Source organism: Rhagoletis zephyria, unplaced genomic scaffold, assembly GCF_001687245.7.
Source record: "Rhagoletis zephyria isolate East Lansing unplaced genomic scaffold, Rhagoletis_zephyria_1.1 Rzeph_scaffold_00208, whole genome shotgun sequence".
Classification (NCBI taxonomy): domain Eukaryota; kingdom Metazoa; phylum Arthropoda; class Insecta; order Diptera; family Tephritidae; genus Rhagoletis; species Rhagoletis zephyria.
In genome coordinates, this window is record NW_016157292.1 from 103,783 (window position 1) to 119,867 (window position 16,085).

General features: G+C 34.3%; 1 protein-coding gene across 2 annotated transcripts in view; it reads right to left on the reverse strand.

The window, feature by feature from the left end:
- The window catches only part of MetRS-m (Methionyl-tRNA synthetase, mitochondrial), a 69,337-nt gene that overhangs the window by 3,997 nt on the left and 49,255 nt on the right, over nt 1–16,085 (reverse strand). For both annotated transcript variants that reach the window (XM_017609266.1, XM_017609265.1), the window contains exon 6: nt 644–838. In XM_017609266.1, coding sequence (XP_017464755.1) covers nt 644–838 — 195 coding nt within the window. The remainder of the gene's footprint in view (nt 1–643; nt 839–16,085) is intronic.

Here is a 16,085-nt window from a genome sequence, read left to right on the forward strand (position 1 = left end):
TTTACGTACATAAAATGCTTACCAGAGTGCTTAGGTTTATGGTTTTCCATTACAGTAAAGAAAACTTGGCAAAAATCGCCGAAAAAAGTTCACTAAAAATTTCAAATTTATTTAGCGAAAATATCGAATAAAGCAAAACTATCGCATTCTTATGAAAGTTGTGAGCATTCAAAACTTTGCTAATCATCGTTAAAAGATAGATGTGTATATGTAGTGACTAGCAAACGATGTGAAAGATGAAAAACCAAGCAGCAAAGAAAGCTAAAATAGAACTCATGAAAATAAACGAGCAGGAGCAACTACCAAGCGCGGCAGCTGTTTTGTTTATAGTTTAAGCTCGTTTGTAAATATATTTATTTTATAGCGCCACGCTACACTCACTTGCCACCATATACATATGTACGGCATTCGAACGCTTAAGGCGCAAAAATGCAATTTTTACGTTGTGGCTCAGGAACGTCGCGACGTTAAAGCAACCGACAAATACGTTCACAATTACAATGCTCCTCCTCGTTGCTCAGAATCTAAAAGAGCCGAGGAAGCAAGCGCAAGTAAAGCACATAACTTAAAATCTCTAAGTATTAACGGGTCTACGTTCAAAGACGGTGTGAATATTTGTGCAGTAATACTCTTGTAAAGCTACCTTCAATTTGTTGCAATGCATCCTGTAGCCGCTTGGCTGCATCCATCCGCAGCAAATCGTCGACTTGCACCGCATGCAGGCGTGGGTAAACTTGTTGCGGATTAAGCGATTTTGCACAAGCTCGCGATAAGAGATTTCCCAGCGTGTCTGCTAATTCAGAGTTCAGGATGCGCAATGCCTTCACGTGGCTAAAGTCTGTAAGAAGAAAGAGAGACAATTTTAATGTTTAGATGGATGTTTCGTTATTATGATAGATAGAGGAGTGAATAAGTAATATGAATGTGATACTTCTTTATTCCTGCCAGACCTTTGTATCGCTGCGGTCTAGAGGCTCCATACGAATTTCGGAGAAGATCCTAGCCGATGATATCGCTATTTTTTCAAATTATTATCCGCTGGCGGAAATAACAGCTCCATAAAGGCGTCACTTTGCGTTATGATACGAAAGCGATACTGCAATTAGGAGCTGTTTCGATATGAATGTAGATAAGTAACTGGTCCGATAAAGTCAGAAGTGTTAAAGAAGGTTCTTCGGAAAGTTATATATGTACGTATCATCATTCTGTTTTCGTCATAGATTACAAGTTCATATCGATGGCGGAGTGGAAGGTCAACCTATCTCGACAGCCAGTTCGAAAACGCCCCATTTCAGAAAATTTTTAAACAACGACCCATTTTATTATTTTATTGAAGAACACCCTATCTCAAGCGAAAATACATTGAACCAAATTCTGAAATAGGGTGGTCTTCAATAAAATTCTGAAATACCGCGTTATTCAATCAAATTCTGAAATATGGCGTTGTTGAAAAATTTTCTGAGATAGGGCGTTTTCGAACTGGCTGCCGAGATATGTCGATCTTCCACTCAGCCACCGATATGCACCCATAAAATTTTAACTAAACATTAAAAAAAAAATTATTTTAAAAAATGTACAGTAAAATAAATCAAACCTTATTTCATTATTTGTTATTTAAATATAATGGCACATTATTGAGCTTATAAGATTCGCTTTGCTGATTTTTAAAACTTCAAAGGGTAAGGCGCAGTTTCATATGAGTTATTAAGGTAGATATGGTTGATTAACTTCAAAATTTCATTTTCAGATCATATGTGTGTATATTTAAACTGCACTTAAATTTCCAATATTGGTGATTTAAATATGATATATGCAACACTGTGTTTGTATAACACAATTTTAAGGAACATGCAACAGTGTTGCCACTTGTTTTGTATTATTAAATAAAGTTGAAATCCAACAAAACCTTAATGGCATCTAAAGCACGATCAAAAATTTAACCTAAGTGCCATTTGAATTTTCATGTTAAAGTGACCCTAAAACTCGTGCGACAAGCTGATAAGAAGATAGGGGATCGAAAGAAATATTTTTTTTGTTTTGTTTTTGTGAAATGAGCTGCTATCCCCTTATTAACTACCAATGGTGACTGCGTGTGACATCGTGGCGATAGGCGGTATAACTCTCTTCCAATTTCTAGCAGCGATGGTACATAAAACCTACATACCTACATATGTAGGTAACGAAAAAAATATATATTCGCTACAAAATCGATCTAAGCCAGAGGTTCCCAAAATTTTTTTTCTCGTAGACCCCTTTCAAAAATTTACTGGTTTCCCAAAGCTCGTAAAAAAATTAAATGCGAAAATTAGATCTAACAGTGTAAATTTGCATCGAGGGTGAATTCAAAAACTAAACTCAGAGTGGCCAAAATAAAAGTAGAGTATTTTCTTGTGTTCTATTTATAAAAATGATGTGGTTACACACTTGTAGGTTTTAACTAATAGAGCTCGTAAATACATCAAATACTCTCTCGCTCGGAAGAGTTATATATTTTAAGAGCACTGCTCACTCATAACACGTGGAGTATATCGTCACCTGACATCCAAAAAGACGTAACAAACATCATCGTTGAAATGCAAAAAGTCATAACTAATAAAAAATTCAAAATTCACTTTTTGATTTATATGTTGGATTTCATTGAATTGCAACTCCCCACATCATTTTATGAAAAAAATTACAATATTCGTCACAACTTTTTCCATTTCATCTACGAAGTTTTTACTTCTTTTTGCATTTCAGGAGACGATATATAAAATAGTTAATTTGTGTTAATGGCATCATTTTCATTTTTATCGCTCCGAGTTTTAAACTGAGGCGAAAAAATGTATGACATTAAAAAAAAAACTTAAAACATCAAAACGGGACTTATCTTTATATAATTGGTATAGATAATAAGTTTACGTAAATAGCCAATAACCGATTGCTTTGCGGCGCCTTAAAACCCCTTTCCAACTGTAAAACAATCATTTAATTCTATTCCATGTACATACTAGCAAATCNTTACTTCTTTTTGCATTTCAGGAGACGATATATAAAATAGTTAATTTGTGTTAATGGCATCATTTTCATTTTTATCGCTCCGAGTTTTAAACTGAGGCGAAAAAATGTATGACATTAAAAAAAAAACTTAAAACATCAAAACGGGACTTATCTTTATATAATTGGTATAGATAATAAGTTTACGTAAATAGCCAATAACCGATTGCTTTGCGGCGCCTTAAAACACCTTTCCAACTGTAAAACAATCATTTAATTCTATTCCATGTACATACTAGCAAATACCCGCTTGCTTCGTGGCGCCTAATAAGATCTTTTGCGGTGGCTAATTCAAAAATAGCGTTTAACAACAAAAGCAGTCTGTAAAGTAAACATGTTTAATTTAAATTGAAGCGACTAAGAAACGGAATCCTCCTCACACATATGCCAAGAACAGTAGCACTGTGATTCCATATGGAATACTAATCCCTTTCGATGTAATGCGTTTTACCTATGGTCTTATTTCCACCCCTGAGATCTCTGCCAAGCGTGCGTAATATTCTTTTATGAGCCTGCAACTTCAGCATTGGTCCGGTGTACCATGTAAGTTCTTATACGGAAACTCAAGAGCACAAATGAGCGTTCTCAATTATAGAAAGGCCAAGAATCCTCGCTGTCCCACAGGATGGACATTGGCTAAATGAGTCGTGTGACATCATGAATATCGTTCAAATGAAGCCATTGATATACCTATAGTGTTTCTTTTTGGACATATGTGGTAGAATCTTTCCTTGTCAATTCGCCACTTTTATAATTCGTCTTAAATATTTATGAATTGGTTTATTTGAGTTTTACTGCTGTAATAACGGCCGCCTCGAGCAACTTCGTCAATCGGAGATAGATGCAAGATCATGCTTACACAGCCATGTGAAAAATAAGTTCGTCTAAAATAAACAAACCCTGGGGGGTTTCTATATATTTCGGGTGCAGCGTCATCCATTGGGTCCCTTTTCTGCAAAACCTTTGCTTGTCATGAAATGAATACGAATTGTGAATTCCAATCAGATTTTATAACAAAAAAAAACGGATTCTCTAAATACCTAAACTCTAGCGGGTCCATTTTTAGCAAAGGAATTTTTCATCATACAGGTATTCACGCTGCGAATTTGAACGAAATCTGCTAATAAATACGACTTTTATAAGTAACTCTACTCCAGCGCCACCAGCGTGTTTTCTAGTAGCCTATAATAGGACCTCCGACAATTTGAGTGGTTTTTGAGTTTAGTCCGAGAAACGGAAATGGCTATCATTTTATGTATGTAATCTTCCTTATCCTGAGTTTCGCCTGAAAAAAAATTCACGCGTAAATTTTGATTCCCCCATAGTAAGTACATGGAAACCAAAAGCGAAAAGTGAACCGGTTCAGGGAAGATGAAACTCATGATAAGGCTGCATATGTTTCGAATGAAAAAAAATCAACATGAAAGTAATTAACGTTTCGAATGTGTATTAACAAAATACATAGGTTCATGCTGAAACTATACCTTTTGAATTTGAAAGAAATCGGTTCATAAATACGACTTTTATAAATAACTCGACTTCCGCGCCACCTACCGAGTTTTCTGGTAGCCTTTAATAGGACCATATCCCTGCAAAAATCGTTGGACCATGTAGTCTATTTGTGGTATATTGGAGTACTTACAAAAGTGCTCCTCTGTCATGCTGTAGCGGACCAACTGGTGTCTCTGCACCAGCTTATTGTTACCCGATCACTGCTCGTGTTTTAACGACATGTGATTGAAGTTAAGCATTTGAAAGTACATTTGCATGTCTGGCTGTAGCTGAACGTGTAGAGATGCTAGCTGTTAGTTCTTAGCTCCCAGCATGTTCGGGTTCGAATGTCGTCAGAGGCAACATGTAATTTTTAATTTTTGTTTCTGCTTTTTATTAATTTCCAAAAAAAGCATCTGCGAAGTGAAGAACAAAAGCGTGTACAAACGAAAAAATATAACGATAATGTCATTGGAGTATGTTGGGAGTAGTTTTGTGCTACTCTGATGTAATGCACAGATGGAGTATATGGTCCTGCCCTAGGACATCGCAATGTTAATTGGACCATATTTTTTATATGAATTGTGGTTAATTTTGGAGTACTCCTTGGTCCTTCGGGAGTACTCTTTACATGCATGCATGGAGTAGTCGCGATTTTTGCAGGGATATGCAAGGTATAACCTCTGAAAATTTTACTGAAATCTATGCAGTAGTTTTTGAGTTAACTCCGAACAACGAAAACCGCTATTATTTTATATATATAGATATCTATAATACGTGTATCGTATGTACAATTTTTTTCGAATAGATCAGTCCCTGGTGCACCTATCAGAAAAAAGTATGCTACATGTTAATCCTCCGTTTTAATAGAATATAAGCATCAGAACCTTTTTCGATCCCACCTAGACGTAATCAGGCTAAAAGTCAGACAGATTGTACCTTCCAACAAACTTTTATCGCCTAGAGCAGGCATTTCCAGCGCAGGCAGAATTCTGCCATCGTTGGGCATGGCTGGCCTAGGGTGAAGAGCGGCTTGCAAGTGGCAGAGGCATATCAGAATGCCCTTATTTTGGAATAACTAATTGACCGTGCCCGCTTGCAAGTTACCCTCTATTGCGCTAGGGCCGGGAACTCAAATGAAGTTAAGACTGTTCTGTTTAGCCATCTCCTCCAGAGATAAGTAAGAGCAGGTCCAGCCAAATTTTTAAGTTAGTCGTGGGTCACACGCCACACTTGCGCCGGAAGAAAACCAAACCTGTTAAAAATACAAAAGTGTCCCCGCAGTCCTAGGCCCCATTGAAATGTACGAGCGCTGAACGAAGAGCATAGATTACATTTGGTATTATTCGGATTATCCCGCTGATACAGATTATGGAATGGTAGCGCTTACTGCTAACCACTACACCACAGCGGCCGCCTTATGAGATGGTAAACAAATTTTATTTAAATTCGCTAGCTTCTGTTTTTGTTTCATAGGTTTCCGGGAAAATTTGACGGCTCGATTCAGCGCCAAATTCGATGGCACTTAAAAATTGCTTTTAAAACTTTGTAAGTTTTCTAAATTTGTAGTTGCCAAACTGACAACAACATGTGGAAAAATTTCGAGCTGTCAAATCAATACCAGAAACAGCTCGTCGAAAATCCTCTGATTTTTCATTTAACTGTAGCAAAAACTTTTACAGGCAACAACTTTTAATTGCCACGATACGGCTGACGGGTGCAATTTGCAGTGACGGGCAGAGAAAAGGCACTATCGAACTTGAACAGCAAAACGTAGGTTCATGCATTCGTACATATGTGTCTATAAATTCGTTGAATGCGAGAGGCGGTGGCGCCCATGCAAAAATTTCACTGGCAGCCAATACATGGAGCATTTATACACACGTACTTTTGTACGCTTTTCGGCAATCGTCAATGTGGCATACTGCAACGAAATTAATTAGTGAAACGCCTGCCAATCCCGTAACATTCAGAATGAGTGACCGCAAATAGTACCCTGCTTGAAGGCAATAATGCAAATTTGTATGCACGTAGTACATGCAATTGCGCATTCACATCTAAACATTTACATGTGTATTTAAGCGGCTTTGCTAGCATCATAGTAAACAAATGTTTGTTAGCTATTTAAGCGCCAGTGCTCCCTTCATCTGCTTGCTAAACAGGTAAACTAACTCTGCAGTTGAAGTAATCGCTCATTGCAATCGAAAAAAGTTCCAAAAAATTTAATTGCACAGCTGTGAAATTTCGCGGTCCCGGGATTTAGATATTCATTATTTTCCAACAACTTAACATGAAAAAATTGCATCAATATAGTTTGAGAAACTGTCTTAACATATAATAAATAATACTCGTAAATAAATGGGTTCGAAACCTACTTATTATTTAAGTTCAAAAATATTTCGTTAGTAATAAAACCAAAGACAGTAATTACATGTATACGAATTTAGCAATACTTTAGCGTGTACATATATGATAAAGTAACTTAAGGCATGCCGAAAAAAGTTCGATGCAAAAAAACTTAAATCAACATATTATAACACTAGTGGCAGAAATAAAAGTAACGCCTTATTGCAACCAGTTTAGTCTATATTTCTTTTGTTTATTTAATATTTAATTTTTTTATAAAAGTCTACGTAATACCATATAATTAACTGCATTTAAATGCGCATTTCAAAATGTGCACAAAAATTATAAAAATGCAAGTTTTATAGCTCATCAAATTAAAGTAGGATAAAATGCTAGTTTCTTGCAGTGGCATTTTTTCCATATATAGAAATAGTCGAACATACTTTGTATGGAAGAAAATGCGTGACACCGCACTATCGATCGAGCTATTTAGTACAAAGGCTGATCATAAATGTATTTTTGAAAAGTTGTATATAACATAAGTGTTTGGTATCATTCCTTAGGGAATAAATGCTTTAATGATCTAATAAGTTTTTGTTTGTTTATTTAATGAAATAAAGTGAAAAGTGCTTAAGAAGTTGAAATATTCAAATTGTTGAAATTTTTACTCGCAATGCAGTAATTTTGAGATGCGCAGTTTAGGAATTTTTTCCTAGCAAGGGCCTATTAAGAAATACGGACTTGAGTTACATGTTATATTCAGATTTAAAATTCAAATATTTTATTTTAAAATAACAGATTGCAGCAATAGCTTCTGTAATAAAACACAAATTTTTTTCGGTTTTTTTTAAATTTCGATGAAGGATTCGAAGGTTTTCTTTGCTTGTCTAGGTTTTCAATTTGAGTTCATTAGAAGCCTGAAAAATCCACCTACTACACGGAAAAAGAAAGTTTGCGCAATTCGGGATTTCAGCCGCTACTAGTATCACTGGGCTTTTAGCCCTATAAATGATAAATGATCTTAGAACCTAACAAAAAAATTTATATATTCGAAAACTAGACAACCGCACCTTTTACCTGATGTCTCCTTGTGAAATTCTAATAATTTTTAGAAAAAATTATCTTACACCATGCATACGGAATTACCAGGAAATACGATTAGATTTCCAATATTTTACAATCAAATGGGAGTAAATAAGGATAAAAAATTAGCTGCCTATTTTTAAGGATATACTTGATCGCACAACATAAGTATGTATGATTACCTGCTAGGTCCTCCAATTGCGCAAAATTAGTATTGATACCTGCAGTTCACACCAAACTTTTGGGGAATACGCAGTAAACTGCCCGTATCAGCATGCATCTGTTTATTAACCATTGTGAATAGCAGGTAAAAAAAACTAATTTTCCACAGTATAATAAAGAAGCTCGTTTTCGAGAAGCAATAAATTTGAAGCAATGAGTTCTTTAAATTTTCCAAAACGTCCATTGCTTTCTTATATAGAGAACGGAAGAAATGAGTCGGCCTTATCCACATTTTAAGGGGAAAATATCAAATTTCGGAACTCAACGCAGAATGTGTAATTAATGATTTAAAAAAAGTTATTATGGCAATGCAATATGCTTTGGATTAAAGCTCAACGCAGATTTCTTAAAGAAAATAATAATTGGCTTGACTGTCTTAGAATCGTTTGAGTCATGTAATGCTGAAATATTATCCGACGAAGAAGCTTTAAGCACTTATATTGATTTAGATCTTAACAAATAAGTGAATTCATTACAGATTGTGAAGCGATTGAAACCGCAAATAAATTAAGCATTTTGATTATTTTTAATATGTAGAACATAACGTCGATGTTTTTGCAAAACCGCTCATCGACCAATTGTAAAACCGCCTATCTTACGGCACTCAAATTTTACAGGAGAGCGAAAAAACGGGTTTTCTTTCAAGGCATTGCCTGGAGAGGCGGTACTTTCTCTAGCTATTATTTATTTTACAAATCTGTCGTTTTAATAACGATTTTATGTTTCTTATGCATAAATCTTGATGCCTGGAGTTCAGGGTTACAAAATCTCATTTTTGCCACAACGGCGATTTAGGTGGTTCTGCAACTGGTCGATGGGCGGTTTTGCAAAAACATCGACAATATACTATTTTTAGCCAATAATTTTTAGAAAACGATAAGCTTTTTGCAAAGCTCAATTTGGTATACTATTGAAAAATTGTTAATGTGTACTTGGGTGTTTTTATATAACTTATTTTGGAACGAATTTCCGTCATACCTTGTCAAGTTTGGTTTGCAGACAAACCGGTTTCGGCGTTGTGCCATATTCAGTGTAATTTTTCTTTCTTATATACTTTTCTTATGGCACCTACTATAATGCCATAGTTCAGCTAATTTTTTTTTAATAAAGGGTAATCTATCTAAAAAAGATATATCTAAAAAGATATAATATTTTATAAAAACAATTGTTTAAAACCAATAGTAAAAAATCGTATTTTCATTTAATCAGAAAGTGTACTTTTTATGTTTTCCAAGTCCACATATGGATCTATATCTCGGGAACCAAATGAGATACAAAAAAATGCATGGTTTAAATTTACATGGTTTTCACCATCTACGCGCACAATTTCATGATCGTAACTTTAAACCAAGAAAGTTACAGATTTTTGATCAGCAAATGCCTCATATTGCCCGCCAGCAAAAAAATTATAAAAAATTCACGTTACTTTCAGTTATTCGAAATCCTCCTGTAATTTAATGGGCTATACTTATAAAATTGCGTACCTATAATTTCTCTAAAAAGTCTGAGTATAAAGATTGGAACAAAAAAAATGCAAAACACACCAAGCAATCAATACACTCACGAAACTATAAGCCAAATATAGTAGTTTTAGAATTTTTTTATTAGAAATTTACCCACCATGCAAAACATGAGAAATAGGCAACAATCGTCAATGGCAACAAATTGGCGACTCACCGGTTTATTGCTGTGGTGACAAATCGGCAACATTTCTTTCATGTCAACTTTGGAATAAATAAGTTATCAAAAATTCCTAAACTTATAAATTTCGCGTCGATAGTATTATCCAAAATCGTCTAATTTTTACCAGGGACAGAATTGAAAAAATAGGAAGCCCCATAGGGAAAGAAAGAATTATTTCTGTTTCTATATAAGTTCCAATATTGTATACAAAAAATGATTGAAGTATTAAAAAGAATACAATTATTCTAAATATCGCCTGAAGCGATAAGAAAATGACTCATTCAGGTAATAAGAAATCGACTCGCCCAGACGAGTTGCCTTCGGCGGACGTTTTAGAGCGACTGGTAATAGGAAATCGACACGATGGCAATATTACCGGCAATAAATTTGTTACCGAGGGCGAAACGTTTTCTTATTGCCGGCAACAAAAATTGTTTGGTGGGTTACAATTTCAAAGATAAGATAGCTTCCAAAAATTATTTAAAAAATTCAGTAGAATAAAAATGGGCACCAAATGAAAGAGAAAATTTTGTAGGAATTAAAAAAGGAAAATTTGTTGGGTTCACAAGGACGAATAGGCATTGAAAATGCCCCTTCAATCAATTTATTTTTTTTTAAGCTAATAAAGTAAGAAGGACTACATTCGAGGGCGTTGTCGAGTTTATATTAGTCCTTAACATATAATTTTTTTTTAAATAAATATTGCAATTTTTCAAGGATATTCAAGGATAAAATTTTTAAGGATATTTTCAATACCTTACGCACCAAAAAATTTAATCTGTTCTTTCTCTACAGAATTTTCTCTTTTTTATTTGATATCCATATTGTCTTCCTAAGTTCATCGCATTCAATTTTTTAACCCATTTTCTGAATTACTCATATTATTAAATTTTCGAAGTCATTTTAAAAAATCCTGACGTTAGAGAGAAAAACTAAAACGCAATTTTACTGCACGGCTTCGCGAATATATTGATTTTTTTGTGTTAACTTGCCTGTCGCACGGGTATATATAATTAGCTAGACATTTATAAAAAAATATTAAATATTGAATAAACAAAAGAAATATAGCAGAAACTGGTCAACATAAGGCGTTTCTATTATTGCCACCATTGCGAATTACAAATCCCGAAAATCCCGGGATTCTTGGAAAATAAGCATCTTTAAGTTAGCTCTGTATGCTAATTTTAAAAGTTACTAGCTTCTGATGTAAATTGTCTTATATATGTTATCGGCCAAACCCGATCTTAGTACAAACTAGTTTTGACTAGGCTAAACTAGATCAGGCGCCACAGTATTTCTGAGCAGAGCTCCTTTCTGCGTACGCGGCCTTCGGCCGCGCTGTAAAAAAATAACCCTCGTCAGTCCAACTCCAACTACACAGTCCACAATATTGTTGCGTCCAACTTGATTTCGCGTTTGAGAATTGTATCGGACCTAGATAGAACTAGTTTCGCCCAGGAAAAACTAGTCTGTATTAAGATCGGGTTTGGCCAGTAACATATACATAATTATGTATGTATTTAAGTTTATCTGCATGTAAATTTCTTACCAATTTTTGATTTATCATTCGATTTTAAAGTGTGATACATATGTACATCGTTTAAGAGATATTTTTAAGAAAAAAATATATTTCTTCGTAAATTCCTTCGACCTAGAGTACCTCCTTAGCCTACTATATTTTAAAAACTCAAATTCAACCCCACTACACAGGCAGCCGGCTCTATGGTCTCGTGGTTAGCAGTACGCGTTACCATTCTGCAGGCCTGGGTTCGAGTTTCCGACTAACATCAAAAAATAAAACATAAAAAGTTTTTCTAATAGCGGTCGCCCCTCGCCGGCAATGGCAAAGCTCCGAATGTACATATTTATTTCAACCATGTAAAACAGCCTCTCATAAAAATACAAAAATTGTACAAATAAGTGTTCAAATAAAACTGACACACACTTTAACCATTGTAAAGTTTTTTATGATACGCCTTAATGTTCCGTTCTTTTCTATTTGCTTAAGTGGATATAAAGCCAGCCTAGATGTACGAACGAAAGGCATCCCCAGAAATCTCCATCCGTGTGTAAGGGGATTAGAGCTGACATGTAAGAAGACAAACAAGTCAAAAGATACTCCCCAAGCTTTCACTTTCCTATGCATGGGCTTTTATGCTGTGCATTTGCAAATAGCGGTAATTCACTGCTAAGTCCATATGTCTTATCCACCAGTGTCGACCAGCTGCAGCTTATAGTCAACTTGGTTATGTGTCATCGAGTTGCCAATTTTGCTAAGTGCGTCGATGTTGGTGTCAGGAGTCTTGTATTGCATGTGTTAACTTTTTCGTTTCACCTTTCAATGGGAAGTGCGGAGAATTCGAAAAGGAAAATGATGACTAGGCTGATGCTCTGAGCAGGTAAATATGTATTGCAGGTACTCTTTTTGTTGTGGCGGACAGTAAATTTTGCATTTTTCTTACATTTTTTGTGGAAGTTCTATAACAAGAGACACATTCATACACAAGAAAGAGCAATAGTAAACAAGTGAAGAGTTGGTTGCAATTATTTTAATGTTTCAAAATTCCCAAAGATTTTTGTTTGCGGCAAAAGTTACTTTATGAACTTTGCATTGCTATGAGAACACTTAAGCATTTGTACTTTTTGCTTTTTGCTTTCTAAAACACTTGAACAAGTTTACAACTAAAATATTTATTATTTGTTCACACATCAGCTGCCTCGTTTCTTAAGTATCTACGTATATATACATTCAACTAAAATTTCAAGGAGTGTTGCTAGATTTTATTTTCAAAAGCGAAGGTATTTTTGGAATGTAAGCTTTTTAGAAGATTTTATTTAGCTTCACTTGTATGTATGTCCTGGAACTTCGGAATCAATATTTAACAAACTTCCCGATGAGCTAGAGACTTGAAACTTCAAACTTAGCTGAGGACACGATGATACAATACAATATGACAGATTAATTAATCCGCTAGAAGGCGCAGATGCAAGATATTTGTAAAACCCGTATTTATAGTCTGATTTGGTCCATATTTGGAATGTATGTATATTACTTACATGAGAAACTCCACACAAAACGCAAGATTCAAGATATTTTGAAAACCGCATATATGGTCTGATTTAGTTTATATTTGGAATATTTATATATTACTTATACAAAAAGGAATAACTCCACAAAAAATTGTACCGATATATGGCGCAAGAGTCGCTTTATTAGGAAAACCCGTATTTATGACCCGATTTGGTTCAGATTTAGAATGTATATTACTTACATGAAAATAAATGAAACTTGAGTTACGGAACGGCATAAAAGAGAATGCTTCCAGTCATACTATCATCGACATCAACAGTACTAACATAAGATTGATAGTGCTGGGGACTACGCTGCTGTATATCTAGGATCAAAGCTTTTCCCAAATGATCAAGCCTATGTCGCTCTTAGTAGGGTTATATCGCTAGAAGGACTTCGGATAGAGGAATTGGATAACTCGAAACTGCCTGGAAAGGAGCCATGCAAATTGATATAACGAGAAATATACAGAAATTTTGTCCGCTTTCGCTTGGCGACTCTACCGAACCGTTTTCAAAACCAAGAAAACAACTGGAAAGGTATTTTTCTGTAGAAGAGCAGAGTTTTTATGCTTTTAAAATTGGTTGAAAATTACGGCCAAACTCATCAGGTTCCTGCAACCTGTTCAATTGGAGTTGCTTCTGCATTTTGTTTTACTTCGAAATTATGAAGGCAATATTGAAGATAAAGACGAAAATGAAAACAACGGGAGTACATAATATACATAGGAATTAGGACAACTGAAAGGGTAAGAAAATTCATTGATATTTTTCGAAAGGAATCGAAATATATCCAGTCATCGGAAATTTAGTTATCGAAAGTTAACAAGTTTCTTATCACCAAAGTTTATAGGTATCGAAATTTATCGGATCATGCGTGTCTATTAAGTTATCGGAATGCATCGAGTTATTGGATTTGATCAATATTTATTGAGTCATCGAAATTTATCGCGACGGAGAAACTTATTTATCGGAATACATCGATAAATATCGAATTATAAAAATGTATCAGATTATCGAAGTTTATCAAGTTAATGAAATTTCATTTTATATATAGTGAATAATCAAAATTTAGTTATCGAAGTTTGTCGAGCCAATTAAATTGGAATAGAAGTTTTTGGAATTTTCAAAGTATATCGAACTATCGATTTATTGAATTTTTTCGAGTTACTAGAGTTTATCGATTTATCGAAATTTGTCGATAGATATGGAAATTTATGGAGTTATCGATATATATCGTTATGTAAGAGGTATCGAAATTTTTTCAGTTCTGGAAACGTACAACTGTCTAAACTAATGGAGTTGTCGAATTTTATCGAGTTATCGGAATTTAGTGGGTTTAAAATTCATTAAAGCACGTTAAATTTTTTAAAATTTGGCGAGTTATCGAGATACATAGTGCCCCATGGTTCCCATGTCACCTTAATTGAAAATTGTGTTAAGTCGTTTGACTTTGACGCGTAATATGAGAGTCCCCTGCATTGAATTACTTATTTCCATCATAAACGCACATGGTTATACACAAATTGTTGTCCCGTTAAACTGTAACTCTAACAAATACATTTAAAACAAAAAAAATAACAAATTTTTAGTCATAGTTTTGCAAATAAAATTGCAAGGCAGGAGATTTTCTTTTGAGTAATTTAGTGCATTATAACTTAATCGACGTGCCGTGTTTGAAAACATCCCCAGGGCTTTAAAAAAAAAAAACCAACAAAAACGGTCGAATTTCGACAGTAACTGTCTAGTAATAATAATAGTACGATTTCAAAAGACTAAGAAGTAGAAAATAAAATTATAGTTTAAAAAACACGCTTTTAAAGTATAATTTATAGGTATAAAGATTCCGTTCAAGAAGAATAGAAAGTTCCCGAACTTTATTTTATTTTACTTTTTAAACTAGCTTAAAATAGGAATAAAGTTATTGGTCCGTAGTCTAGTCAAATTCAAGTCGACTGTAAAGTAAGCGGCAGCTTTTAGCCATAATTTCCAACATGCTATCTGTCACAAAAGGTGGCAATATTACCTTTAAGTTAAATAAGAATTTATACACAGTGAATCAATCATGTGCTCACGTGTTGAATTTTTTTGTAATATTCACAATGTCGCGTTGATTTAACTTATTTTTTTTTTCGTTGGTTACGAGTTTTGTGGTCGTTTTATATAACAAGAACAATTTATAAAAACTGGCGGTGATTTTTTTTTTCATTTTGTTGCGAATAAGGGATGCATGTTTAAATGGAAAACAGTGCGCTATAAAACTGCATACCCAAAAAAGTTCTGAAGATCCTAAAGAGACTAAAGAGCTCGAAGTGTTTATGCAAATTTGTTGAACTTTCCTTAAAGTTTTGGTAGTGGCTTTGTTATTTTAATTAATAAAATAAAAATATAATATATATAATAATAAATAAAATAAAATACAGCTTGAAAAACATTGTGAGTATTCAAAAAAAAAATCAACACTTGAACACTTCTTTGAGTCACTGTATATCAACGAAACATGCAACTAGAAAAAACTGTCATATATTGCGTACACTTAACATAGGAATATACTAAAGGCTGTTTTTCACTTTGTCATATTTTGACAACTAATTTTGACACAACTTTACCTTCTTTTCTTTTCTAATACTTTTAACGATTATACATATTATGAGCCAGCAACGGAATTTCAAGACCTATTCTGATCTAAATCAATCGATAAAAACGCCTTTGAGTTCCATTTGACTATGTGTTTTCATTTATTTGACGACAAATGTCCCTGAATTTAACACAATGAAAACCAGCCTTAAAGGTTTATTCATTTACAGATAGTTTCATTGAAGCGCGGCGTTATGTTCAGAGTATTGCTTGACATTTCATCCTAGAAATCGATTATGATTGAGGCATTGGATGCCAAAAGTTCTCGAGTCATTTGTGGAAGAACAAAATAAAAATATTTCAAAAGAAATCATTACTAGGCCAGAAAATAGCAAAAACAAAATATTGAAATTTTTTCTATAAGGAGCCAAGCTATAATTCTTTGCTCCTTAGCTCCTGGCTCCGCTCTGCTCCGAAGCCCTGCATACAACGACAACTACTGATATTAATAATATGAAAAATGGCTGGAATGAGCTGAACATCTACCCATGATTGTAATTTTGTACATTGATACGCAT